Genomic DNA, 26,166 nt, shown 5'->3' on the forward strand with positions numbered 1-26,166 from the left:
AATCTCAAAAACCAAAACATTATTTTTATTACAACTCAGTTTGTTTCTTGTTATTGTCCCCTCTCTGTATGAGAAAAGAAAACCACTAACCTTCATACTGTCTATTACTATTATTATGCTATGCACTCTGCTAATAAGAAATCTACCTAGCCTATATTATTAACTACTATGCTAATATGCACTCAAGTCTGTAGCACTCAAGTTCGACACCGTTTGACGAACAATGTTACTGACCCTTAGCTGCCAGAGTTGTACCCTTACTGCTGACTTGTCGTACATAACTTGTAAATCACTTTGGATAAAAGCGTTCAGCTAAATGACTAAATATAAATCTACTTTTCCCTGCACTGTTTACATTGAGGAATGGAGACATTTTAGCTTGTGACAAGAGATGAAATAATGTTTCCTTTTTATCTTCAGATCGGCCAACGGTGAACTGGAGCGGGAGAAGCTGGAGCTGAAACAGCACGGAGAGACCTCCAGTAAGCCGGGTGAGACCTGCTAACTAAAGCCTTGTTACCGTCACGACACAGACGATGCTGTCATTGTTCCTGATCAGGGCTTTTCAAACAAGATGGTGCTGAATCGCAACTAAGGGGTGGTCGTGAGGCCCCCCGTCCTGGAGGCAAAAGATTTGCAATAAAGAAAGCAATTTGCTGTAATTTCCTGCTACTTAAAAACATTAAGTACAGTGTATAAGGTTGCACGATCATTTTACTTTGACGAAAACACACGCACAGAGGACCAAGCAGCTTAGAAACCATGATGCATTTGTTTCCAAGCTGGCCCCAAGCTTTCACTGTTAAAAAAACTGTTTAAAATTAAATGTATATACACACATTTAGGGAAAGCTCTGTTAACCCTTTCAACCAACTGTATGGTTTGTTTTTCTTCTCAGAATTCAATGGCCAGTAGCCGTTTTGACAGTCATCATTAGAATGTACAGTTCTCAAAATACTAATCTCACATGCATACAAATCAATAATCATTCGCATGAAATGATTATACTGCTCGAAGTAACGACCGGCCGTCTTGATCTTTTGTCACTAGGTTACGGAGAGATTAAAAAGCTTCTGGAAGCAGCCGAGATGGAGAGAACACATTTGCAAACGGAGGTGAAGAAGTTGAAGAAAGAACTTGAAAACTTTGATCCGACATTTTTCGAGGAGATAGAAGACCTGAAATTCAACTACAATTTAGAAGTGAAGAAGAACATCCTGCTGGAGGAGCGCTTTAAGACGGTGTGTGCGAAGTTCGGCGTGGCGGCCGATATTCCCAAAGTGTCGTTTAGTTAAAACTTGAGTTTGGTGCGGCTGTCCGGCTGGGTAGCGCAGTGGACTAAGCACTCGCCTACCACCGCAGAGACTCTGGGATCGAATCCAGCCGTCAGCGGTACCTCCGGCTTGTTGTGGGCGGGCGGTGGCAGATCAAAATTCTTACACGTCACAGATCCGCGTAATTTCGAATGGCTTGGTTTAGTGGGGGAGGATCTTGTCTCAGCTGAACTGGAGGAATGGGACTGAATGAGAATTTCACATCTAGTCAGTGTTGGTACAACCCCACATTGCTAGAAAACAATGCAAACCACTGGAAAAGGCCATTTATAAGATAGTTCCCCTTTAAATATTTTTCTGAAGACACATTTGTGTTGAAATGTTAGTGATTTATTTGCACCCTATTCAATGTTTTTCTAAAGTATTTAGACTTTAGTACCTTTTTGATGTCAGTTAACTCAGGATTATTACACTCTCGTTGAAGTAGTTTGTGTTTTATAAGCATAACAGCATGGTACCTGATATTGTGAATAGATCAGTGTAACGAGGACATAATAGTTCTGCACTTGTGACTTAGCATATTTTCATAATGGATAATGAATGTAATTGCATTTCTTCTGCAAGGCAGCTTTATTTTATTGTATGTTTTATATCCCACTGATGTAGCAAATATGACAAAATATTTATGCAATTTTTGTAGTATTTGTCTGTTTACTACATAATGTTCTTAATATACTGCTCAATAAAGCAGATCATACGACAATTTCAGCACAGATTCTCTAGATATTTACAGACCCAGTCATGTATTTATTATCATAGCAATACACCATTTACAACTGCCTATTTACAAATGATATTTTCCTGTAACTTCAATATTTTTGTCAAATTGGTCACTCGGCTTACAATGTGGCTGTGAACATTTCTGCATACAAAATGGCAAACGGTTTTTAGCAGACAAGAGTGTATTACTCCACTGTACAGTATATAGTTAATAATAATCATATAATCGATAATAATAATCTCACAGAATTCAGAATCTTTGGCTTACGAGCCTAACTGTTGTGAAGCAAGATTAAGTGTAAAATACTCCACTGGAATTTATTGATGGCAACATCAATCAACTATTGGCAAAGGGAGAGGATTGGCAAATAAACAGATCCCAATGGTGCAAATTCAAAAGTAATACAACATGGAAGGTTTCGCTAGAAGAGGAATGTTGCATTCTACGCCAGACTTGAATACTACAGGTCAAGCCGGATATCCTGTAGCCTGCTGAAGTGATGTCCGTTTAATTTGGAGAAGGATGTAAACAAGTCCTTGCTGTTGACGTTATATTCATCAACTGTCCTGTCAACGTGAACGACCACTGGCCTGGCACTGAGGAAGGTGTCCCCATCTGGCCACCTCAGCCCAATGTGGTGGCGATGAAGCTGTAGAAAGGACATCCATATTAAGATAACATAATATATTCCTTTATTGATCCCCTTGGGGAAGTTTGGGCCTCATAGCAGCATGGGGGAGGGGAGGTCCAGGTATGGGCAGGGTAAGAGTAGAAAGACATAGGCAATAAAATTAGGTCTGAAATTGAATATAAAAATACGAGAAATAAACCGTGTAAACAAAAGGAGCAGATGAGGGTCTGTATGCCCTATTATATGTTACAATAAATATAGGCAATAAAGATTTTGAGTCTGAATATATACTATGAGTAAAAGTAAACAGGATACAGAAGGTGCAGTATACACAAGGTACCCTAACTGGCATGATATATACGTTATACACTGTAGTCTGTGCAGGTTTTGGAGGTTAAGAGTCAGTCAGACAAACTTGAATGAATGAATTTATTTATTTATTTATTCGCACACAATATATATTACATATACATATTGTTACAAAGGGTCAGATTAAACCGAATATATATATTTATTGCCTGAGATCCCATGTATAATATTTGTATATCGTTTGATATCCCTTGTATATTCTTTGTACATATACACGGAATATCCCTTTACCTGGTACAGGACAGACCATAATATTCGTTCTCCTATTGGAAGCGATCCCCTAGGCGCCAGTGACTTACCCCCTAGAGCTGACTTGAAAGCTACCGACATGACTTGTCTTAACATGCCCGCTTCTGCCCATGAATACGGCTACCGAAAGCAGAGCGGCACTATTTGTCCACCGTACGTATAAATATGACCAGCGAATACAGAACTTCCTTTTCAGTTCGCCTTCAGTTCAGTCTGGTTCAGTTACCAAGTAAAGCCTTACCCACTACGCAACGTGTGGTACAGCAGGGCTCGTATTGCCTCAAATAGAGTCTTGTGTTATCCTAATACGTTTGTTTAACGTATCGTTCGCTCCTTACTAGTAAAAGCCTTCATTACGAGTCAAAGACCACGTGAAGTGGGTAATTGTGTGTCTACATAAGAGCACTTATTGCCGCGTGCTAATAAGGATAGTAACGTCAAGTTCAACCGTGGACCACCGCGCACCACAGAGGATACCTACACCAGACCAGCAGAGCCACTTTCCGGCAAGGATTATTATTCTTCATTCTTCACCAAGCTGCTGGAGCAGAGAACCGTCTACACCCACTGCTGTGGGATCTACATGCCCGTGACGACATCACTCGAGCCCGTCTCTGTCGTACCAGAGGCTCCACGGATTTCATCTGCGCGGCGCGCACGTTGAGAGTACAGAGGCTGCCTTTCTCCGCTGCTCCAGGGAGTAAGATCGCCTCCGTGGACCCATTGACCTTCATAGAGCATTGCCTCCCCCTGCTGGCTTACAACCGGTAGTACACCCCTTCCCAGAATATCCCTAGATCTAATTCCTAATATTCAGTATTGACTTGCCTACGCACATTCTTTGCCTTATAAGCGCAACTAAGTAATGTAATGTAATACTATTTGATGTAATAAATATTCTAAACGAGTATCTGTGTGGAAACCGGGTTATTGTGGAGAAGTTTTCATCATATACCTTTGTACGGTATTGGCCAGTAATGTACATACACGGTAGTAGTTTAATGATACTAATACTTGATTAATACAGTCAGGGAATTGTACCCCTCAGTTACACATATCTTCATGTGAAAACATCATCGTCGAGATTGTGTGCGTGTGCCAGGTCTCCCAAGAAGCTATTTAAAGCTTTTGGAGGGAGCCTGATCACAAATATAAACAAAATATAAACAAACAAAAACATACAACGTGGGTAGGCTTACACACCTACCTACTAACAAACATAGATACCGGTACATAAATACAGACAATTAATATACCTAAGTATGGATTCTATTTAGAGATATGATTTAAGCAGTTCCTCTTTCAGTGATTTTTTTGAAGGTTGTGATGGATTGACAGTTTCAGACTCGTGGAGCTCGTTCCAGATCTGCGGGCCCCTGCATGCTATGCTTAGGCTGGCACATTTGAGTGTTCTCCTCTTGCCAAATATAAGATGCCTATTTCTTGTGTTGTGAATGTGCAGTGGACGGCAGACTGGGACAAGCTCAGAAAGTCTGTGATTCATGTTGTTTACAACTTGATACATAATTGATGCATTTTGGTGTACATTAAACTCAGCAAGCCTCAGGAGACCAAAGGGCGTGAGGGCGTATTAAACCCGGACCATGACACTACTCGTAGTAATCTTTTTTGTAAACTTTCAAGTTTCTTGAGATGGCTGTTGCACCATATGACATTACAATAATTACAATTAATTAATTAACTTAGTGGTCAGACATTCACTGAAGTACTAATATGGTGCACTCTATAGACTACATCTGGGTATAGGTTCAGGGGAGCTCACCTTCAACAAAGTGCCATCATCACAGTGCCAGACAATACCCTCTACTCTGCCCTCATGGCTCTCCTGGAACCAGGAACTCAGCTGTTGGAGGTCCGCGGGTGGAGGGTTTCGGATCCGGACACTTCCATGTGCAACCAGGACATGTACAGGCTGTTTTTTGGTTCCCAATCCTGTCGGGAAATAAACGGATGTCATTTCACTTATTGACCCCGTAAGCACCCATCATGAGGATATCATTGTAATCCGAGCCATACTAAACAGGATTGCTATACCCATTCCATTTTAAATATATACTTTTCCAGACCTACTGTTTTAGGCCTTCTGCAATTAAATTACCTTTATTTCATTGCAGATTTATAATGAATTGTTGCAAGCAATCCACAGTGGTGCATTTCCAGACTATCTAAATATCATAATTTCCTTACAAATAAAACCATTCATATTTACATAGTACAGTACAACGAAAGGAAGTTTGGCATCCAACCAGAGTGCAAATGTAACAGTAAAATGCAACAGCAATATACAATGTACGGGTGAAGGCTAAGAGAATTATTAAGGACTCGAGCCACCCGAACAACTGCCTCTTTGAACTGCTGCGGTCAGGCAAGCGATACCGGAGTCTTAAGGCGAGCACAGAAAGACTCAGAAGAAGCTTCTATCCCCAGGCCATCAGGCTGCTAAACGAACAATAAACACTATGCAACAACCATCAAATGCACACAGCACACACACGCACACACTCACTTAAACAAACAACACACTGCAGCACCCACTCTCCACACTTTAGATCACACAAACACACTTTATATTTATTGATAAAGGATTTGCACTACAACTCGTACACCTACTGTAAATTGTACCTAAATTGCACCTCATCCTATTTCTGCCTTGCACTATATAGTATTGTATATTAGTACACTACACAGTATTGTATATTATATGGTAACTCAGTTACGTCTACTCTGCATCGAACATTGTACATATGTCTATACTGAACACTGTGACCTCATTTTTTTTACTTCTAATTTACATGCTATACTATGTTATTTTATTTCATACTTATCTTGTCTTGCACAGTCTCTGGAGCGTAACAGTAAGAAGCATTTTGTATAAAAGTATTCTGTACTTCTGTATGACAACTATTAAAGAAACTTGAACTTGAAACTTGATTAAAGTGGGTATAAAATATATAGATTAGTACTACTGAGTAATAGTGCTAATCAGTTGTATGTACAGAGTTGTATTATAATAAATAAAGACAGTATGACTACTACTGGTAGGTATATCAACCATACACTTTAACAGCAGGAGTATGTACAAAAATGTTTCACACATCAAAGACTATCTGAGCCAATTTTCTACACAGTTTAGTTTAGTAGCAATTTCTGAGACATGGATTGCCCAAGAGAAAGAAGAGTTTTTTTAGTTGGATGGGTATGATTTTAGATGTATAAACAGAATCCACAAAGGGGGAGGCAGGACTGCTTTATTCATTGATAAAAAACTAAAGTATAAGGTTATTGATCACACAAGTGCTGCTATTGAAGACCTCTGTGAGTACATTACAGTGGAGATTGAAAGGGAAAAGCAGAACAACATCTTGGTTAGCTGTGTTTATAGAGCGCCTAGTTCAAGCATTGAGAATTTCAGAGAAAAGATGGAAGAGCTACTTACTAACAGAGCAAAAGGTTACATTCATTTGTGGCGACTTTAATATCAATCTTTTAAACCCAGACAAAAAAACAAATATAGATGATTTTACATCAACCATGCATATCCTAGGCCTCTTCCCGATAATTAATAAGCCTAGCAGAATAACCTCTCATTCTGCTACTTTGATCGATAACATTTTCACTAATGTTTTTTTTTATCCACTTTTTCTCCCATTTTCTATTTTTCTCTCATCCCAATTTTCATATCGTCCAATTCAACCCTCCCCTGTCTTCGAACATTGTTTCTTGCCTCCCACAAGCCGGCTGCAATGTGGACTAAGTCATACATAGCACGAGTCCCCTCCGATACTCGAGGTAACAGCCGTCGCATCTTTTCACCTGCGCGGCTCGATCTTTCAGCGTCGGGGGTCTGGGCTTTGGAGGGGCCCCGCCCCTGTCGCTTCTTGATTCTACTGCGCAGGCGCACCAACCGACCTGTAGGAGTCGCTGTCCACAACGCCCGATCCCCACCCTTCTGTTTCCCTCCCCGTAATACGGCCAATGTGTATTACTGTGGACGACCAGCTAAACTGAAAGCAATGTGGAGAGCGGGGCTCGAACAGGAGGCATCCTGTTCGAGCCTAGTCTCCAGCATTCGTTGCGAGCGCCTTGCCCACTGCGCCACGTAGCCGGCAACATTTTCACTAATGTTATAAATAATAGAATTGTGTGCGGACTGCTGACAAATGATATAACAGATCACTTACCAGTTTTTGTAATAATAGAAGATAATAATCAGCCAAAGAGGGAATCTCAGAAAATTTGTAATAAAAGGCACCTTTCAGAGGACTCAATAGGGGCACTCCAGCAATGGGTTGAGGTGTTTGAAGCAACTGATGGACTCAGCATATGGCTGCTTTCTGAATACATTCATGACTTTATATGATCGTTTCTGTCCTATTGTGCAGCAAATTAGCCGACGAACAAGGAAGCCAGATAAACCATGGATAACAAAAGGAATTTCAAATGCCTGTAAAAAGAATACTCTTTATAGAGATTTCATCAAGCATAGAACTAAACAGAAATAAATCAAATATAAAATATATAAAAATTAATTAACAGACTATAAGAAAACGTAAGAATGATTATTATAATAACTTACTAGAAATGAATCAAAATGATATTAAAGGAACATGGAAAATATAAACACAATAATTGGAAAATCAAATAACAAACCAGGCTATATTGATAATTTTTCTGTAAATGGAATGGAAATAACCAACATGCATGAGGTAGTGGAGGAGTTTAATAATTTTTTTGTAAATGTTGGCCCAGATCTTGCAAGGAAGATCAAGCCTCCAGAGCAATACATTGATAGGAATCCATCCACAATATTTTGTATGACGTATCTAATATGGAAATAATTGATATTGTAAACAATATCAAGAATAAAACATCTACAGATGTAAATGGGATAGACATGACTCTTATTAAAAAAACAAATCAAAGAAATTATTATTATTATGTAATCTATCTTTTAGGATGGGGACCTTTCCAACTGAAATGAAAACAGCCAAAGTAATTCCAATACATAAAGCAGGAGAAAAAAATGTATTAACAAATTATAGGCCTGTTTCTTTACTTCCTCAATTTTCAAAAATTCTGGAAAAACGTTTTGTTGCACGTCTGGACAGTTTTATTGATAAGAATGAGATATTGATTGATAGCCAGTATGGATTCAGAACTAACAGATCCACATCAATGGCTCTCATGCAGGTAGCAGAAGAGTTAACAAATTAAATCGATAAACAGTATGCAGTTGGAGTTTTTATTGATCTGAAAAAAGCTTTCGATACCATTGACCATGATATTTTACTCAGAAAACTTGAAAAGTATGGAATTAGAGGGGTAGGGCTCAGTTGGATAAAAAGTTACATAGAAAATAGGAAACAATGTGTGCAGATGGGGGAGACCAGATCATTCTGCAAAATGATAACACGTGGGGTACCATAAGGATCCATTTTAGGACCGAAATTATTTATATTGTATATTAATGATATCATTGATGTTTCTGATACACTTAAATTTGTCATTTTTGGAGATGATACTAAAACATTTTGTTCAGGTGCAGACCTTCAACAGTTGCTAACAAATATTACAGGTGAACTGGGGAAGCTGAAATGTTGGCTAAATAAGTCTAAATCTATTTTGTTTGGTAATAAAAAAAATCTACTCAAGTAGAGATATGCATAGATAATGTTAATCTTGAAAGAGTAAATTAATATACTTTTTTGGGTGTCGTGATAGACCAAAACCTCAGCTGGAAAACTCATATTAATTATGTAAAGAAAAAAACAGCACGTATCTTAAGAAAAACCAGACACATATTAAATTTGAGATCATTATACACAATTTATTGTACTCTTTTATTACCATATCTAACGTACTGTATAGAAACTTGGGGAAACACATACAAAACTAATCTGAATCCTATTATCATCTTACAGAAAAAGGCAATAAGGGTTGTGAACAATGTTAGTTATCTCCATCCTAAACCTAAACACACTGTTTTTTTAACTAAGGGCATTAAAGTTCCTTGACTTAGTTGACCTTAAAACAGCAGAGATAGTTTATAAAGCAAGAAGTTATCAACTGCCATGTAACTTACAAATTTTGTTTAAAGAACGAGAGGTGACGTATAATTTAAGAAGAACACTCAATTTGAAACAGCCTAGAGCTCGAACCACACTTAAAAGTATGTCTGTGTCAGTTAACACTTTGCCGCCTAACCACGAATTAACTCGGGTTTCGGTGCCATGCGTTGAGGACCAGAGCCACGAGTTAACTCGTGGCAAGTTGTTATTGTTTTATTCCATATTAATAAACAGATCAAGATCCCCGATCGACTCTGCAGATTTACCCGCCTCCTTGAAATCGGCGACATGCAATACCGGCCAGATCCTCTTAGGGGCGCCATCGCTCCACATATCATTGTGGGCGAGTGGATAATTTTTATTTTTTTTACCATCTATGGGCGTTTCATATGAGCCTGGATCCCAAGCGAACATCCTCCACCGTTGATCACGGTTCGAAGCGCAGATTTCAGCCTGGAATAATGGGATTTATGATCAGCCAATGGACATATCGATCTACCAGATGCCGATGAATAATGGGGAAATGCTGCCGGCGATCACATGGGCTGACGGTAGGACACTCTTCGCCTCAAATTACAGCCGGATTGGACATTGTTGTAAAACGCAAGCAATCGATCAGTGAATGTGGCTACTTGAACGCACACTGTATTGCTAATCAATAATACTAATAGGCGTCCCCCGCCGCCCCCATTTCATCCATAGATGCTCTGTAATAGTCCGGATGCTAAGCAGTTTGTTTTATTTCATTCGTATATATACAACAGAAATGCCGTTCGATATAACGTGACTAGCCTTTAGCCCTATAAATAGCTTTCCAGAAAAAATACGAGACGAAAACTGCGATAAAGCTTATATTCACGGCGCTATAAAATGACAACCAACCGACGGATTTTTATTTTCTTTAAGCCATTATGAAGGCACGGTTTATGCACTCAAGTGACAATGAGAATGCTATAAAGTATATATATAGCTATCCAAAAGTACATCGGTTTGTTTACAAAGCGTTGTCCTCCAGCCACATAATGGCGAGGGCCGGTCGTCAATGTGTTAACTCTGGAACAATATACCGGATGAAATAAAAAAACAGCAGGAGTATTTTTAAGTTTAAAAAGATGTTTAAAAACAGGGTTCTAGAATCTTATAGTCAAATTTAACCTCCAATCTGTTTTTCTCTACCATGAAACTCTGGTATTGCAGATTAAGTTTTGATTTTCCTATGTTGGCTTATGTTCTTTTCAGGAACGGTTTATGTTGATTGTTGATTTTTTTTGTTTGTTTGTTTGTTTTAATTAATTTTTGTTCTTTTCTGGATAGGTTTTCGTTGATTTTATATATATATATATATATATATATATATATATATATATATATATATTTTGAAAACTTTAACTTTTTTGAATTTGTTTTTGAATTAGGGGTAGGTTGCTCTATAAGCCTTCGGCTTCAAACCTATCCTTTTCGTTTGTTTATTTGTGAAATCTTTCGAAAAATTATTTGTTTATTTATTTGTATGTGTAAACATTCGAAATAAAATAATTCATTCATTCATTCATACTGGCCAGCAGCATAACTAGTAAGAGTAGGATATGTACAGATATAAATATAGTAAAGGACTATGTGCAGGTAAGTACAGACAGGTGAGGATAGGTATATATGCGGTGAGAATAAATATATATATATGATATATACAGCATTATTGTAAATGCTATCATACAGAGCTATGGGTTATGTGCAGGGTACAAGCAATTATATAGAGGGGTTATATGCAGGTATATTCAGGCAAATATGGGTGTATACTATATATGCGGTAAATATAAAGATGTAAATATGGGGTATATACAGCACTGTTGTACATGCTATCATACAGGGTATATACTTTCCAGACCTTAACACATCCACCGCCAGAAACGGCTTCCGACGTGTTTCAAGTTCATGCAAATTCTGCCATTCCACGGCGTACGACGTTATTGAGATCATATTTCATTTTTTCGACATGTTATTCATAATTCCCTCACGGAGCCTGGTCTGATGCAGTGGGAGCCTGCACAACTCTGCAACGCTTCAATACTGCCGCCTGGTGGATGATCGGCGAGTTGCAACCGGAAATTGATCTCTTGTGATCTCGGTGCACCGGGGAAATGCGTCCGACACTCACATATTGTTGCGGGACTGTAGACACACATTGTGTATAATATTGAGGGATTTGGGGTGCTTTTTCAATGTATGTGATGTATAGATTGGGGGGGACCACAGCTAAAATGGTAGATCGAAATGTGCATGGAAGACGGTGATAGAACGGTGACCAGTGGATTGAATACACTGCCAGCGAGGGTGTTTTGTTTTGCATTCCTTGGAAGAACACAGATAAGAGCGAGTGTACTGTGGGCCCAGAGCGAGGGAGAGGGGTGACCTCTTTAATGCAACAGGGAATGAAACGTTTAATGGTGTGAAAGGTTATTTAGCAGTTGTCATGACAACGCGGCACATGACAACACGTCGCATGACAACCAGAAGGCGGGGCCGTCGTTGCAACGACGAACATCTATAAGTCGAACTGTGTTTCCGGGTGGAGGGCAGACTAGAATCTGACCAAGAGCGAGTAGGACTAGAATCTGACCAAGAGCGAGTAGGACTGAGATCACACAGAGGACACTCTCTCCTCTCATTGAGAGGGGGGGGGGGGGGGGGGGGGGGAGAATGCCACATCAGCGTTAGCTTCGGCTACCACGAGGATGGTCTTGGCTAACGAACAGGCCTGACCACTATTGGACTGAATAACAAAAGGACGATAGACGAACACACCGAAAGATCATTAGAATAGACTCTTCAAGGACGATACAATCTGATAACATCTGATTATGATGTTCTGTTTATAGCAATAAAACAACGCTTTTCCTCATAAGGTTTTTCACGTTGTCGGAGTGTCGAATTCTTACAGAGGTGGAGAATTATTATGGTTTATGGATTGCACTAACGGGGGAGATAAGGATCTTATCAGCCAGTATCTGAGACGTCAGGACCATTAAAATGACACAACGCAGAGGAATTGGATGGAGGGCCAAACAGACGAAGACGTGATACCGGCCAGTTTGATCAGGATCTTACAGTTGGTGCCGATGACAGCCGGATTTGCAAGAGATTAAAACAACGGGAACAGTAATAATGGGGTGACAGTGGACAACAGTCATCAATGTGTGGGAGAATCATGATCGAAGCAAGGCCGGCCAGCCCTGGGAGAGAGCGTCGAGTCGAGCGGTCATGAGGCGGACCAGCGCTGTAGGAGAAAACAGCGCTCCGGAGAAAGATGCGAGTTCACTGTGCACACATGGTTGTTTTGATCTTTTAAGCCAAATAAAAACGAACGAAGATAGTGCATCCGTAAATAAGTAGCGACAGAGAAGCCAGCTGTGATAATATGAGCAGAGAGCCATGGTGTTTTGAGAAACCAAGATGGGTTTTATCTACGGGGAATGAAAAACAAACGGGCCGGTGAAGGAGGGCAGCGTTAGTTTGTTTGAGAGATGGCCGCAAAAGGGGCCACGAGGAGGATGATACAAGATGGCCGTGAGCCACGAGGAGATAACAGATAAAGAACCAGGAAGTGACAAAACACCATAGAGGAGGAGTAGGTCGCCACCTAGTGGCGGAGGGGGGGTAGTTCTGGGGAGTTTTCATTACCCATAGGGGAATATTTAGATATAGGCCTGTACTACCATCTAGTGGCGGAGTGGGGGAGTGATTCAATAGTCAATCTAATGAGCACAGAGAGTGGATTATTATTATAATAATAATATTAGATATAGAGTTTAATTATACAATGGATTAAATAAGAATTGCACAGAAAGATGGTGCAGTTATTTGAATGGGTTAATTATGGAATTAAAGAGGGAGTTTGAATTCCAGTGGGGCCTTCTCACACCTAATAGATAGGCAGGGTCTTCAGAAGACACGTCACCAGAAGAACTGGCGCGCGCTGGGGGTCAAACTGGGATGAAGAGTTGCGCGGAGTGGGTATCGGAAACGGCAAGTGTCACTCCGGAAGACAACAAATAGGGAACCGCCCTGTAAGATAGATAATAGGTGTGGAGAAGGTGGTAGACTAATAGCAAAACAAGGGAAGTCGAATGTACAGACGACTGCCGGTGTTGTGTTTCTGCTTTCAAGGGGGGAATGACACCGACAGCGATGGAGATGGCCAGGAGACAGACTGGAGGAGGAGGAAGCCGCAGGGGCCAGGCACCGCAGCCTGGTACACAGATGATCCACGACGAGAGGGAGGAGACGGCGGCTGTGGAGGAGCAGATGTGGAGAGGACAGCCAGAGACACTGAGCAGTAGCAGACCAGGGGAGACATTTTTGCCTAGGGGACCGCGCCCTGGGAGGGGGACCAGCTCAGGAAAGGAGCCGTCACTGAAAGGGGCCCTTGCCCTAGAAGACGGGACCGGCCCAAGATGGGAGGTGTACTGTAAGAGGGAAGGGAGCGCTCTGATTTGGACGTGGGGTACCTAATAGGGGGGCCGAAGGGTTTAGGTGTGTCGTTTGAAAAGTTGCAATCTGTGTTTTTCTCTGTCTCTCTCTCTCTCTCTCCTCCATGACCGTGGTTTATCCTTTCTGGTTTGGGTGTGATGCGGGTAAAGGAAAACAGCAGACGGCGGGGCCCTAATTGTTATGAGTCTATTTTTGTGTATAATTAATTGAAAAACCAAGTAGTCTTATGATTCTGAAGGTTGATTAAGAATCAAAGGGGGGAATGAGGGATTTGGGGTGCTTTTTCAATGTATGTGATGTATAGATTGGGGGGGACCACAGCTAAAATGGTAGATCGAAATGTGCATGGAAGACGGTGATAAAACGGTGACCAGTGGATTGAATACACTGCCAGCGAGGGTGTTTTGTTTTGCATTCCTTGGAAGAACACAGATAAGAGCGAGTGTACTGTGGGCCCAGAGCGAGGGAGAGGGGTGACCTCTTTAATGCAACAGGGAATGAAACGTTTAATGGTGTGAAAGGTTATTTAGCAGTTGTCATGACAACGCGGCACATGACAACACGTCGCATGACAACCAGAAGGCGGGGCCGTCGTTGCGACGACGAACATCTATAAGTCGAACGGTGTTTCCGGGTGGAGGGCAGACTAGAATCTGACCAAGAGCGAGTAGGACTAGAATCTGACTCAGACTAGAATCTGACCAAGAGCGAGTAGGACTGAGATCACACAGAGGACACTCTCTCCTCTCATTGAGAGGGGGGGGGGGGGGGGGGGGGGGGGGAGAATGCCACATCAGCGTTAGCTTCGGCTACCACGAGGATGGTCTTGGCTAACGAACAGGCCTGACCACTATTGGACTGAATAACAAAAGGACGATAGACGAACACACCGAAAGATCATTAGAATAGACTCTTCAAGGACGATACAATTTGATAACATCTGATAACATGATTATGAGGTTCTGTTTATAGCAATAAAACAACGCTTTTCCTCATAAGGTTTTTCACGTTGTCGGAGTGTCGAATTCTTACGGAGGTGGAGAATTATTATGGTTTATGGATTGCACTAACGGGGGAGATAAGGATCTTATCAGCCAGTATCTGAGACGTCAGGACCATTAAAATGACACAACGCAGAGGAATTGGATGGAGGGCCAAACAGACGAAGACGTGATACTGGCCAGTTTGATCAGGATCTTACAATATGGATCGCTGCCATAACTCAATAATCGAGATGATTTGGGCGTTTATTATTATACAAACCGGAAATGGATCGGGTCGATCGCCGTCAAATAAGTGGGATCTTTTTACTCCAGTCTCATCGGCTAACGGTAAGAGGACGCTGACGTCATTTTCAGCGCGTTTGTTTATTATTATTCATGCAAACTGCTCTGACCAATATATCACCCATACTACATAAAGCATTTACTGATCACGGAATTATAAACGACCCCCCCCCCCCCGTTCTTACGCGCATGATAAGTCATAACGTTTAGGATCATGTACAGTTGAAATTTTTTATATAGCGTGTATCGCCAACAAACGGCAGTTGATAATCTATATATGCGTTTATGCCTATAAATCACGTTCTAGGAATTACTGCAGAAAACAATAACATATTTATATTCTAGACGGTATTTTCGTATGAATCTATGAATGAAAAAGTATAACGTTCCCACATCCTGAACGATAGATAATCAATGTTGAATGGGCCATAGTAATGTCAATTTAGCAATACAATTTAAAAAGTTATAGCCCTGCAAAGAAGGTAAACATCTCCATAGGCTTAGACTGGTGGCAGTGATCATACATTGATGGATATAAGCGTGGCAGTTAATGTGTTAATAGGAGCCCTGTATTAACACATTGGGCGCCGGGGGTTGTGCCCATCTTATACCACTCTCTGCCACCGTTGAAAGCCTATGGAGATGTTTACCTTCTTTGCAGCGCTATAACTTTTTAAATTGTATTGCTATATTGACATTACTATGGCCCATTCAACATCCATTATCCATCGTTCAGGATGTGGGAACGTTATATTTTTTCATTCATACATTGTTGTGTTAATACCTTTGAGAATATAAGTATGTTTTTAATCTTTTCTGCTGTAATTCCAAAAACAGTAGTTATAGGCCCTGAAGCATATAGATTATCGATTGGCGTTTCTTTCCCATACACGCTATATAAAAAAATTCAAATGTATATGATCGGTATACTTTAATTTATGCTTCATCATGCATGGAGGAAAGGGGGTGGGGGTAGTTTATAATTCCTTGATCGTCAGTAACGGCTTTATGTGTTTGCAAACAAGGAAATGCACAATCGGGTTGAAAATAACGTTACTGCCCCCTTACCGTGCGCCGATGAGACTGGCGGAGAAAGATCCCAATTATTCTACGCCGATCACCTAGATCCATTTCCGGTTTGTATGGCGCAATAAACGCCGAAATCATATCGATTATTGCGTTATGGCAGCGATCCATATGTACTATAGTGTTTGTCAGGAGTCCCGTAGCGAGATGTGACTGCCGGAGGAATTTCCTTGACGCACCGATGACACTTTCCGGTTTTTGAGTGTGTAACTCATCCGACCATCCACCAGGCGGCGGTATTGAGCCGTTGCAGTCCCATTTAGGGTCCCGCTAGGGCACCGGGGGTTGGGTGGATGAATTATTAATGCCATGGCGAAAAAATATAATATTGATCTCAAAAACGCTGTACAGCGATGTTGGCGGTCAACGCATGGCGGGCAATAGCACTGGAAAGCGATTTTGGCGACCAATGTGTTAAATGACACCAGCATATTATGGACTACATATTTGGATTAGGCTGCAGTTGGCGATGTTACTAACTTCACTACTGACCATGAAGAATGGGCCCATCATGGAAGAAGTCAGATCACATTTACCATATGGGTTTCCGTTGACATTGGTCCCGATGAGCTCCAGGGTCTGTTCCAGGAGATCGGCGAGTGGAACCATAGCGATTTCCAACAGGTCCTCGTTCTCATCGCTGGGCCTCAGAACCAGAGCCGCACCGGCGTCACGGTCCACCACGGACGAATGCCAACAGTACTGCTTGTTGTCCTGCTCAACAGGAACCCAGCCTGGACATGGACAGCAGGGAAGAGAAGAGAAGATATTCCTTTATTGATCCCCTTGGGGAAATTCAGGCATCATGGGGAGGGGAGGTACAGGTAGTAGAAGACATGATACAGGTCATAGAATTATAGTACAGTGGAGAAGTAAAAATAGAATAAAAATAGGCAGTGTAAACAATATAACAATATAATTAACTCAGTTATATTTGCCCTACAATAAATATAGTTACAATATATATATAATCTAATATACCGTATATAATCTAAAAATGCTAAATATATGCTGCTCTGATGATAAAGAAGATGGACTTTATTGTCCCCAAGAAGAGTTGTCTTGGACACATACAGTCTCTGCTGAATAAAACAAATACATAGAAAACTAAATAATATACATACGTTTTTAACATCGAGGATGAGGAAGTATTTGTCACGCCACTGTGCAAAGTTCTGGATCTCGTGTTTGCATACAGCTGTAACTGAGTTGTCAAACATGAGACCCAAGATGGCTGTATCATCAGGGCCCAGTAGTAGTAACTTTTAATCTCAATCAGACCCGATCAGCTTTTGAAATCCCATTTTTTGTGATCCAGGATCAGACAACTTTTTTTTTTTTTTTTTTGCATTTTTACAGCTTTTATTGGCCACGCAGGACAGACAGAGGAGAGGGCGAACGGGAGGAGAGGTGGGGAGGACATGCGACAAATAACGACGGGAGCTGGGATCGAACCCGGGTCGGCCGCGTAGGTGCGCGAGGGCGCCCCAGGATCAGACAACTCTGACAGATTTTGTCCCGGTATTTCAAAGCAATTCAGGATAGGATCACCCTGATCCATATCCAGACTTTTCAAGATGACTAGAACCTGAATATCAGTGCTTTAATCATACCAATCTCCATCTAATGGATATGAAAAATAATACAAGGAAGAAACCACATTGCAGAGACATCTATAATGTCTAATTATATTTTTTAATACATAAAAGAACACAAAATCATAATGGAATTGTAATCAAAAAAAATACTCACTAGGGTAACAACAAAAAAACATTAATTCAAAGACAGCTGGATCATCCAGGCATGCTTTGAGGAGCTGAATTCCAAGTGAGGTTTCAGTTTGCTGAAGGTGACGACAGATGGACTTTTTTTGTTGAAGATCTTTTTTTGTAATCTAAATTACATTTGTGATTGACAATCTTTGTTGTGATACTTTTATGAGCATAAACATTTATGTCATCAACATTTGGTTGAAAACAAAATAGGCCACCACAACAAATCTTATTTAAATTTAAACATTTTTAAATCAATTGTATTGATTATTGTATAGTACATTTTGCTCTAGTAATCCACTGGAAATCCACCCCTCTGGTGGGATCAAGATAATCCAGTTTTTCGGGATCAAACTGATCCCAATCCTGTGTTGTCGGTTTGAACTACCCGTTCTGAAGATTTGATCCAGATTCAATTTGATTTGATTTTCTGATCTGATCGGATATCAAAGTGATCCTAATCCTGTTTTTTGGTTTTGAACTACCCAAAATCTAAATCTGATCCGATCAGATAGGGATTAAAAGTTTTGAACTACTGGGCCCAGAAGACTGTGTAGTTAACTGTGTTCATTAGTGAACACAGAGTGAACAGACTTCTGGCGTGTGTCATAATTATTCTGCCAAAATAACAACAAGGGAAAACGATTGGGTAATTAAATTACTGTGGTTCACACAGGCTCTTTACCTTGAACAAGGTCTTCTAATGTCGATTTCTCCCTCTCTGCTAAGGCAGGGGATTTTGAATTTCGAAGCCGTAGTTGAAAAATAAAAATAAAAAGGAAAGATCGCTAGCCAAATCTAGCCTAGCATTGCAGCTCCAGTGCATATGGGAGAAATTGCAACATTCAGTTTTTTTCTTTTGTCAAAATGACAACCCAAGAGGTCTACAAAAGTGGTGACCTGACGCACCGGTTTCCTTATGGACCTATTTCTAACCTCGCTCTCTTTTCTTGATCCTCCAATCACAACAATTGTCATTGGAGGATCAGGTAAAGGGGGCGGGTTTGAGATAGGTCAATTGAGCCGACACACCCCTGGAGGCCATCCATGTTTCCGCAGTCCCATGAGTCATTTATAATGTCAAGTTAGCTAGTGTTAGATCCTGATCAATCTGGCCAGTATCACGTCTTCTCGTGTTATCCTCTCTCCATCCAATTCCTCTGCGTTGTGTAATTTTAATGGTCCTGACGTCTCAGATACTGGCTGAATATAATCCTTATCTCTCCCAGTTAGTACGATCCGCAAACCATAATAATTCTCCACCTCCGTAAGAATTCAACACTTCGACACAGCGTAATACCTTATGAGGAAAAGCGTTGTTTATTGATATAAACAGAAACCTCAGCTCAGATGTTAACAGATTGTATTGTCCTTGAAGAGTCTATTCTAATGATCTTTTGGTGTGTTCAGTCTATTGTCCTTTTGCTATTCAGTCCACTGGTGGTCAGGCCTGGTCTTTAGTCTAACCCTCCTCGCGTTAGCCGAAGCTAATGATGATGTGGCATCCTTCGTCCCCGTCCCCGTCCCTCTCTATGAGAGGACAGAGTCTCCTGGTCTCTTCCCTCCTGTGGGATTCGTTTCTTTGGTCTCAGTCAGATTTTTGTCTGGCCCTACCCGGAACCACCGTCAGCTTTATAGGATCTTCGTCATAGCTACGATAGCCCCCGCCCCTCTCCTGGTTGTCAGGCGACGCGCTGTCATGACAACCGCGTTTAACCTTTACACACATCAAAATGCAGTTTTCTACTGTTTTCATTAAGGATGTCACCCCCCTCCCTCGCTCTATGGGCCCACACCCGCTCTTATCAATGTGTTCTTACAAGGAATTCAAAACATTCTCTCGCTGGCAGTGTGCTGCTCCCAATCACCCTGCTTGCTCTGAACCACCGTTCTATCACCGTCTTCTAAGCCAAGCACATTTCGACCTCTCTGACCTGGCACCTTTAGATGCTACCATCTCCCCCAATCTATACATCACATACATTGAATAAACCCTGTTTCTCTCATTCCCCCCTTTGATTCTTAATCAACCTTCAGAATCAACAGACTACTTGGTTTTTCAATTAATTATACCCAAAAATAGACTCATAACAATGAGGGCCCCTCCGTCTGCTGTTTTGCCTTATTGTTTTCCATTACCCGCATCACACCTAAACCAGAAAGGATAAACAACGGTCAGGGAGGAGAGAGAGAGAGAGAGACAGAGAAAAACACAGATTGCAACTTTTCAGACAACACACCTAAACCCTTCGGCCCCCCTATTAGGTACACCCCACATCCAAATCAGAGCGCTCCCTTCCCTCTTACAGTACACCTCCCATCTTGGGCCGGTCCCGTCTCCTAGGGCAAGGGCCCCTTTCAGTGACGGCTCCTTTCCTGAGCTGGTCCCCCTTCCAGGGCGCGGTCCCCTAGGCAAAAATGTCTCCCCTGGTCTGCTACTGCTCAGTGTCTCTGGCTGTCCTCTCCACATCTGCTCCTCCACCGCCGCCGTCTCCCCTCTCTCGTCGTGGATGATCTGTGTACCAGGCTGCGGTGCCTGGCCCCTGCTGCTTCCTCCTCATCCAGTCTTGTCTCCTGGTCGTCTCCACCGCTGTCGGTGTCTCCCCCCGCTGAAAGCAGAAACACAACACCAGCAGTCGTCTGTACATTCGACTTCCCTTGTTTTGCTATTAGTCTACCACCTTCTCCACACCCATATCTGTCCTACAGGGCTGTTCCCTGTTTGTTGTCTTCCGGCGTGACACCCGCAGCTAACCGATTCCCACTTCCGTCGCCCTATCTGTTCATCCCAGGTTGACCCCCAGCGCGCGCCAGTTCTTCTGGTGACGTGTCTTCTGAAGACCCTGCCTATCTATCAGGTGTGAGAAGGCCCCACTGGAATTCAAACTCCCTCTTATTTCATAATTAAACTTAATTAACTGCACTGCATCTCTCTGTGCAATTCTCATTTAACCCATTATATAATTAAACTCTATTTAATTAACCTGTATATCAATATTATTATTATAATAGATCCACTCTCTGTGCTGCAATAGATTCTCTAACTTGAATCACTTCCCCAATCCGCCACTAGATGGTAGTACCGACCTATCTTCTAAATATTCCCCTATGGGTAATGAAAACTCCCCAGCACTACCCCCCTCCACCACTAGGTGGCGACCTACTCCTCCTCTATGGTGTTTTAGTTGACGTGTCACTTCCTGGTTCTTATCTGTTGTTATCTCCTCGTGGCTCACGGTCATCTTGTCTACTCCTCCTCGTGGCCCTTTGCGGCCATCTTGTCTCGGTGCAAATGGCTACTCTCTCAAACAAACGGCTGCTGCCCTTCCTTCCAAGGCCTAAAAACACTGCTGTTTTCCTCCATATCAGGGGACGCTTCTCCCGGACTAAACTCTTGCTTATCGGACATAATACACAGTTTAAGGTAAACACCCGATCGACTTTCTTCCCGCTACGACAAATTCCGGCCGTCTTGAGACCACAGCGACCAGTTTAAGGTGGGCCGTCTCAGGCGACAGTCTTGTCATAACAATCCCGCCATAACAAATTTCAGTCTGGTTCAGCATTCCCCCCTCTCCTCATCTCTCTCATTATGGCTCCTTCTGCCCTATTTTGCTTTCTTTCGTCATCTATGACTGTTTTGGTTCCCTTTCAGATAACACCTTCGATTTTCAAAACAAAACTGTGCCGCTCTGCTCTGTCCCAAAACACACTATTACAGCTGGCATTCTCTGTCGCTACTTATTTACGGATGCACTATCTGTTCGTTTTTATTTGGCTTAAAAGATCAAAACAACCGTGTGTGCACAATGAACTCACATCTTTCTCCGGAGCGCTGTTTCTCCTACAGCGCTGGTTCGCCTCCTGACCGCTCGACTCGCCGCTCTCTCCCAGGGCTGGCCGGCCTTGCTCGATCATGATTCTCCCACACCCGATGACTGTTGTCCACTGTCGTCCCATTATTGAAAGTCTTTTTCCGTTGTTCTTATCTCTTGCAAATCCGGCTGTTAGATCCTGATCAATCTGGCCAGTATCACGTCTTCTCGTGTTATCCTCTCTCCATCCAATTCCTCTGCGTTGTGTAATTTTAATGGTCCTGACGTCTCAGATACTGGCTGAATATAATCCTTATCTCTCCCAGTTAGTACGATCCGCAAACCATAATAATTCTCCACCTCCGTAAGAATTCGACACTTCGACACAGCGTAATACCTTATGAGGAAAAGCGTTGTTTATTGATATAAACAGAAACCTCAGCTCAGATGTTAGCAGATTGTATTGTCCTTGAAGAGTCTATTCTAATGATCTTTCGGTGTGTTCAGTCTATTGTCCTTTTGCTATTCAGTCCACTGGTGGTCAGGCCTGGTCTTTAGCCTAACCCTCCTCGCGTTAGCTGAAGCTAATGATGATGTGGCATCCTTCGTCTCCCCCCCCCCCCCTCTCTATGAGAGGAGAGAGTCTCCTGGTCTCCTCCCTCCTGTGGGATTCGTTTCTTTGGTCTCAGTCAGATTTTTGTCTGGCCCTACCTGGAACCACCGTCAGCTTTATAGGATCTTCGTCATAGCTACGATAGCCCCCGCCCCTCTCCTGGTTGTCAGGCGACGCGCTGTCATGACAACCGCATTTAACCACACATTTTTACACACATCAAAATGCAGTTTTCTACTGTTTTCATTAAGGATGTCACCCCCCTCCCTCGCTCTATGGGCCCACACCCGCTCTTATCAATGTGTTCTTACAAGGAATTCAAAACATTCTCTCGCTGGCAGTGTGCTGCTCCCAATCACCCTGCTTGCTCTGAACCACCGTTCTATCACCGTCTTCTAAGCCAAGCACATTTCGACCTCTCTGACCTGGCAACTTTAGATGCTACCATCTCCCCCCAATCTATACATCACATACATTGAATAAACCCTATTTCTCTCACTAGTAACATGCAACAACTCTCACTTTAAAGGAACACGCCAACATTATAGGAAATGTGCTCACCATCTTCTCCAAAGTCAGACAAGAAGATAGATACCAGTTTCCTCTCTGTGCATTCAGTAGAAAGCTATCAAGCTAGCCTAGCTTAGCACATATTAATGGGAGTGGATACGGACCACTAGCTTAAAACTCTGGGAGAGGTATTTTTGGAGAACAGCTAGGCTAGCTGGTTTGTATCCCCTTCCATTAATTTGTACTAAGCTAGGCTAGCGTGCAGATGGATAGCTTTCTACTGAACACACAGAGAGGAAATTGGTATCCATCTTCTTGTCCAACTCTGGAGAAGACGGTTAATGCATTTCCCATAATGTCGGCATGTTCCTTTAACTTTGATGAAGAAAACACACCTGGAATGTGTCCATGTTCATCAGGCAGCGGATGCCCATTGTGATGCTTCACCCTGTGGGCTGGAATCCAGGTCTCGGGCACCACCTTGAAATCTCCCTGGATGTTCCATGTGAAACCTAATCAACGAGATTCCAAAATCAACACACCCAGGTTCAACAGCAGATCAAAAAACAATTAAGAACGGCCACTAACCATTAACCCTTTTACTACCACACTACAGAAGGTTAACCCTTTCACTACCACACTACAGACGGCTAAACTAAAGTAATCAATTCATCTAAATTATTCATTTATTAAAAAAAAACATACCATTGAATGAACATTTATATTTACTTACGTTGTATTTTTCTCATGAATGCAAACTGAAATCGAGCTAAAGCACTTTAACAGGGTATTTTAGGTCAATCTTAGTGCTTCTGAATTAAAGTATTGATTGTTCTTCCTTTTTTGTATTTCCATCAGACTAGACACTTTGGAACATTTAACCGTCACTGCCACCAATTAACTGTTTCAAAGCACTGATGCAGTCATTATTAATCAATTAATTTGATTCAGTCAATTAACCATGACACCCCCATTGAGAACTGTTCGCCATGCCATGGAGTGACTTCCGCTCATCACTGGGGACCATAACAAAAAAAAGAGTTCTGCTTAAACGTGTAAATACAATACTGTACCTTCACAGCTCTTGTGAGAATGTTGATACTTTTTGAACCTCTTGTCTGCCTGCTTGTTGGGCTTTCTGTCAAGCCGGGCCCAGAGGTAAGTTTGTCCTGTAGAAGACAAGAGGATGATTCAGGTAGGCCAAATTCATATCAAACAACCAAACGGAAAACACTTGTGATTTGTTTATGATTCATGCGTGATAACAGCATAAATGCCACAACTTATAATAATAATAATAATAATAATAATAATAATAAACTTTATTTGTATAGCACCTTTCATACAAGAATTGCAGCCCAAAGTGCTTCACAGCAGTGATGTACACAAAATAGTCATAGGCATAAAATGAGCATAAAATTGGTATATTAATTCATTGACTGCCAGCGATTAGCTTTATCCTGTAGTAGCTACTGCCACCACTGTAAACGATGGGAGTCGCTCACCTTGTTTGCAGGGCTATAACTATATATATATTTATAGCTATGGATGCAATACTATGGCCCATTTGACATCGAGTATCTATCGTTCAAGATGTGAAAAAGTAATATTTTTTCCATCCATACATTCCCGCTTTATACCGTAGTGAATATAAGTATGGTTTTAGAGCGGTTTAGGGTCATTCCTGGAAGGCTAGTAATAGGCCGCAACGCATATTATACTTAATCCATTGGCATTTCGTCCCTATACACGCTACAATTAAAAATTCAAATGCATATGATCAGTATATTATGTTCCATCATGAATGCATGAAAGGGGGGGGGGGTCGTTTCTGATTAATTGATTGTCAATAACGGCATTCGTTAGTACAACAGCATACGCTGATCAGGGCGATGGCTATGAAAACAAAGCACAATCAAGCTGGAATTGACGTTAAATTGCTCTTACCTGTGGCCGATGAGATTCCAAAAAGAATATTCCAATTATTTGATTGCCATCTGCTAGATCGTATGTCCATTTGGGTCACGACATAACCCACCACAACATAATGAATCGGGGGTCCCGAAAATTATTCAATGCGATCGGGTAGAGCCCTCGGTCCAGGCTACTCGGAAACTCCGCCCGGATGACATTCAACGACACACAGAGAGATACACAGAGTCTCAAAGGGAGTGCAACATCGGATGCATACCACCAGGCGGCGGTATTGGACTTTTGCGATCTCAGACTCATTCCCTATGGTAACACAGCCTTCCTGGATGATTTATGAAAATAGCGAATAAAAGAAATAACGATCAAATAACGAGTATACTCGTTGTTGGCGTCCAACGATTGGCAGCCAATAATGGGTATACTCGTCGTTGGCGGGGAATAGGACATTTTAACACAGAAATCTATTAAAATCTTTTTTATAGGTTTTACTGACAGAAATCCATTACAATCTTTTATTTTCTTTTTCATAGATTTGAATGACAAATCTATTACAAGATATAGAGGTTTTAATATCAATTATCTGCTCATGTTATGCCTGTCTATAATTATGCCTATGCCTATTATGTTACATCACTGCTGTGAAGCACTTTGGGCTACAATTCTTGTATGAAAGGTGCTATACAAATAAAGTGTATTATTATTTTATTGTTATTATTATTATTATTATAGACAGGCATACATTGCGCATATAATTTACATTAAAACCTCCCAAAAGTATTGTAATTTTAACCCTCAAAGCAGGAAACTGACATAATTCATACAGTGGCCGGTGGAATAATACATTTGCCTGACAATATCATCATTCTATCCGCCAAACTGATCTTGTATACAGTTGGGTTGTGGCTAGTAGTAGAGTTTGAAAACAGAGCTCAAGACTGCTCACCTTTATAAACTGTAACATAGCAGCAGGTTCCATCCAGCTTTTCTGTGGCAAGTGCATTATCTATATTTGACTCCAATGCCACAGGGTTCACGTTTTCTGTTGCAATGACCTGAAATTGCTAAAGACAGAAGGGGTAAAAGTGTAGCTATTAGTTGAATGCCTATAAACTGGGACAAGTTTGTCCACGTTCGCAAACATTCGTGAGGAGATTGATCCACCCATATTAATACAGTAATTACAGTGATGCACAGCTCCACGAATAATAGACTACATTTGAAAAGACTGAAGTGGATTGCTAGAAGAGGTAACTGTGGCATTGCAAAGAACG

General features: G+C 41.6%; 2 protein-coding genes across 4 annotated transcripts in view; one reads left to right on the top strand and one right to left on the bottom strand.

Moving 5' to 3' along the window:
• cep290 (centrosomal protein 290) overlaps positions 1-1,994 on the top strand; it is a 192,500-nt gene extending 190,506 nt beyond the window's left edge. Inside the window, exons 50-52 of one of the 3 annotated variants that reach the window (XM_084335331.1) lie at positions 421-491; positions 899-940; positions 1,051-1,145. In XM_084335331.1, coding sequence (XP_084191457.1) covers positions 421-491; positions 899-915 — 88 coding nt within the window. In that variant the 3' untranslated portion in view covers positions 916-940; positions 1,051-1,145. Of the gene's footprint in view, positions 1-420; positions 492-898; positions 941-1,050 lie in introns of all 3 variants that reach the window. The other 2 variants (XM_084335330.1, XM_084335329.1) reach the window with 2 other exon arrangements.
• A 104-nt stretch (positions 1,995-2,098) lies between these two features.
• Positions 2,099-26,166, bottom strand: part of rlig1 (RNA 5'-phosphate and 3'-OH ligase 1) — a 47,035-nt gene continuing 22,967 nt past the window's right edge. The window contains exons 2-7 of the mRNA XM_084335332.1: positions 25,839-25,956; positions 24,037-24,132; positions 23,359-23,475; positions 16,790-16,987; positions 5,088-5,257; positions 2,099-2,704 (exon numbers count right to left, since the gene is read on the bottom strand). Of these exons, the coding sequence (XP_084191458.1) occupies positions 2,516-2,704; positions 5,088-5,257; positions 16,790-16,987; positions 23,359-23,475; positions 24,037-24,132; positions 25,839-25,956 (888 nt within the window). The 3' untranslated portion in view covers positions 2,099-2,515. The remainder of the gene's footprint in view (positions 2,705-5,087; positions 5,258-16,789; positions 16,988-23,358; positions 23,476-24,036; positions 24,133-25,838; positions 25,957-26,166) is intronic.

Source organism: Notolepis coatsorum (genome assembly GCF_963971535.1).
Source record: "Notolepis coatsorum genome assembly, chromosome: 18".
In the NCBI taxonomy this organism is placed as follows: Eukaryota; Metazoa; Chordata; class Actinopteri; order Aulopiformes; family Paralepididae; genus Notolepis; species Notolepis coatsorum.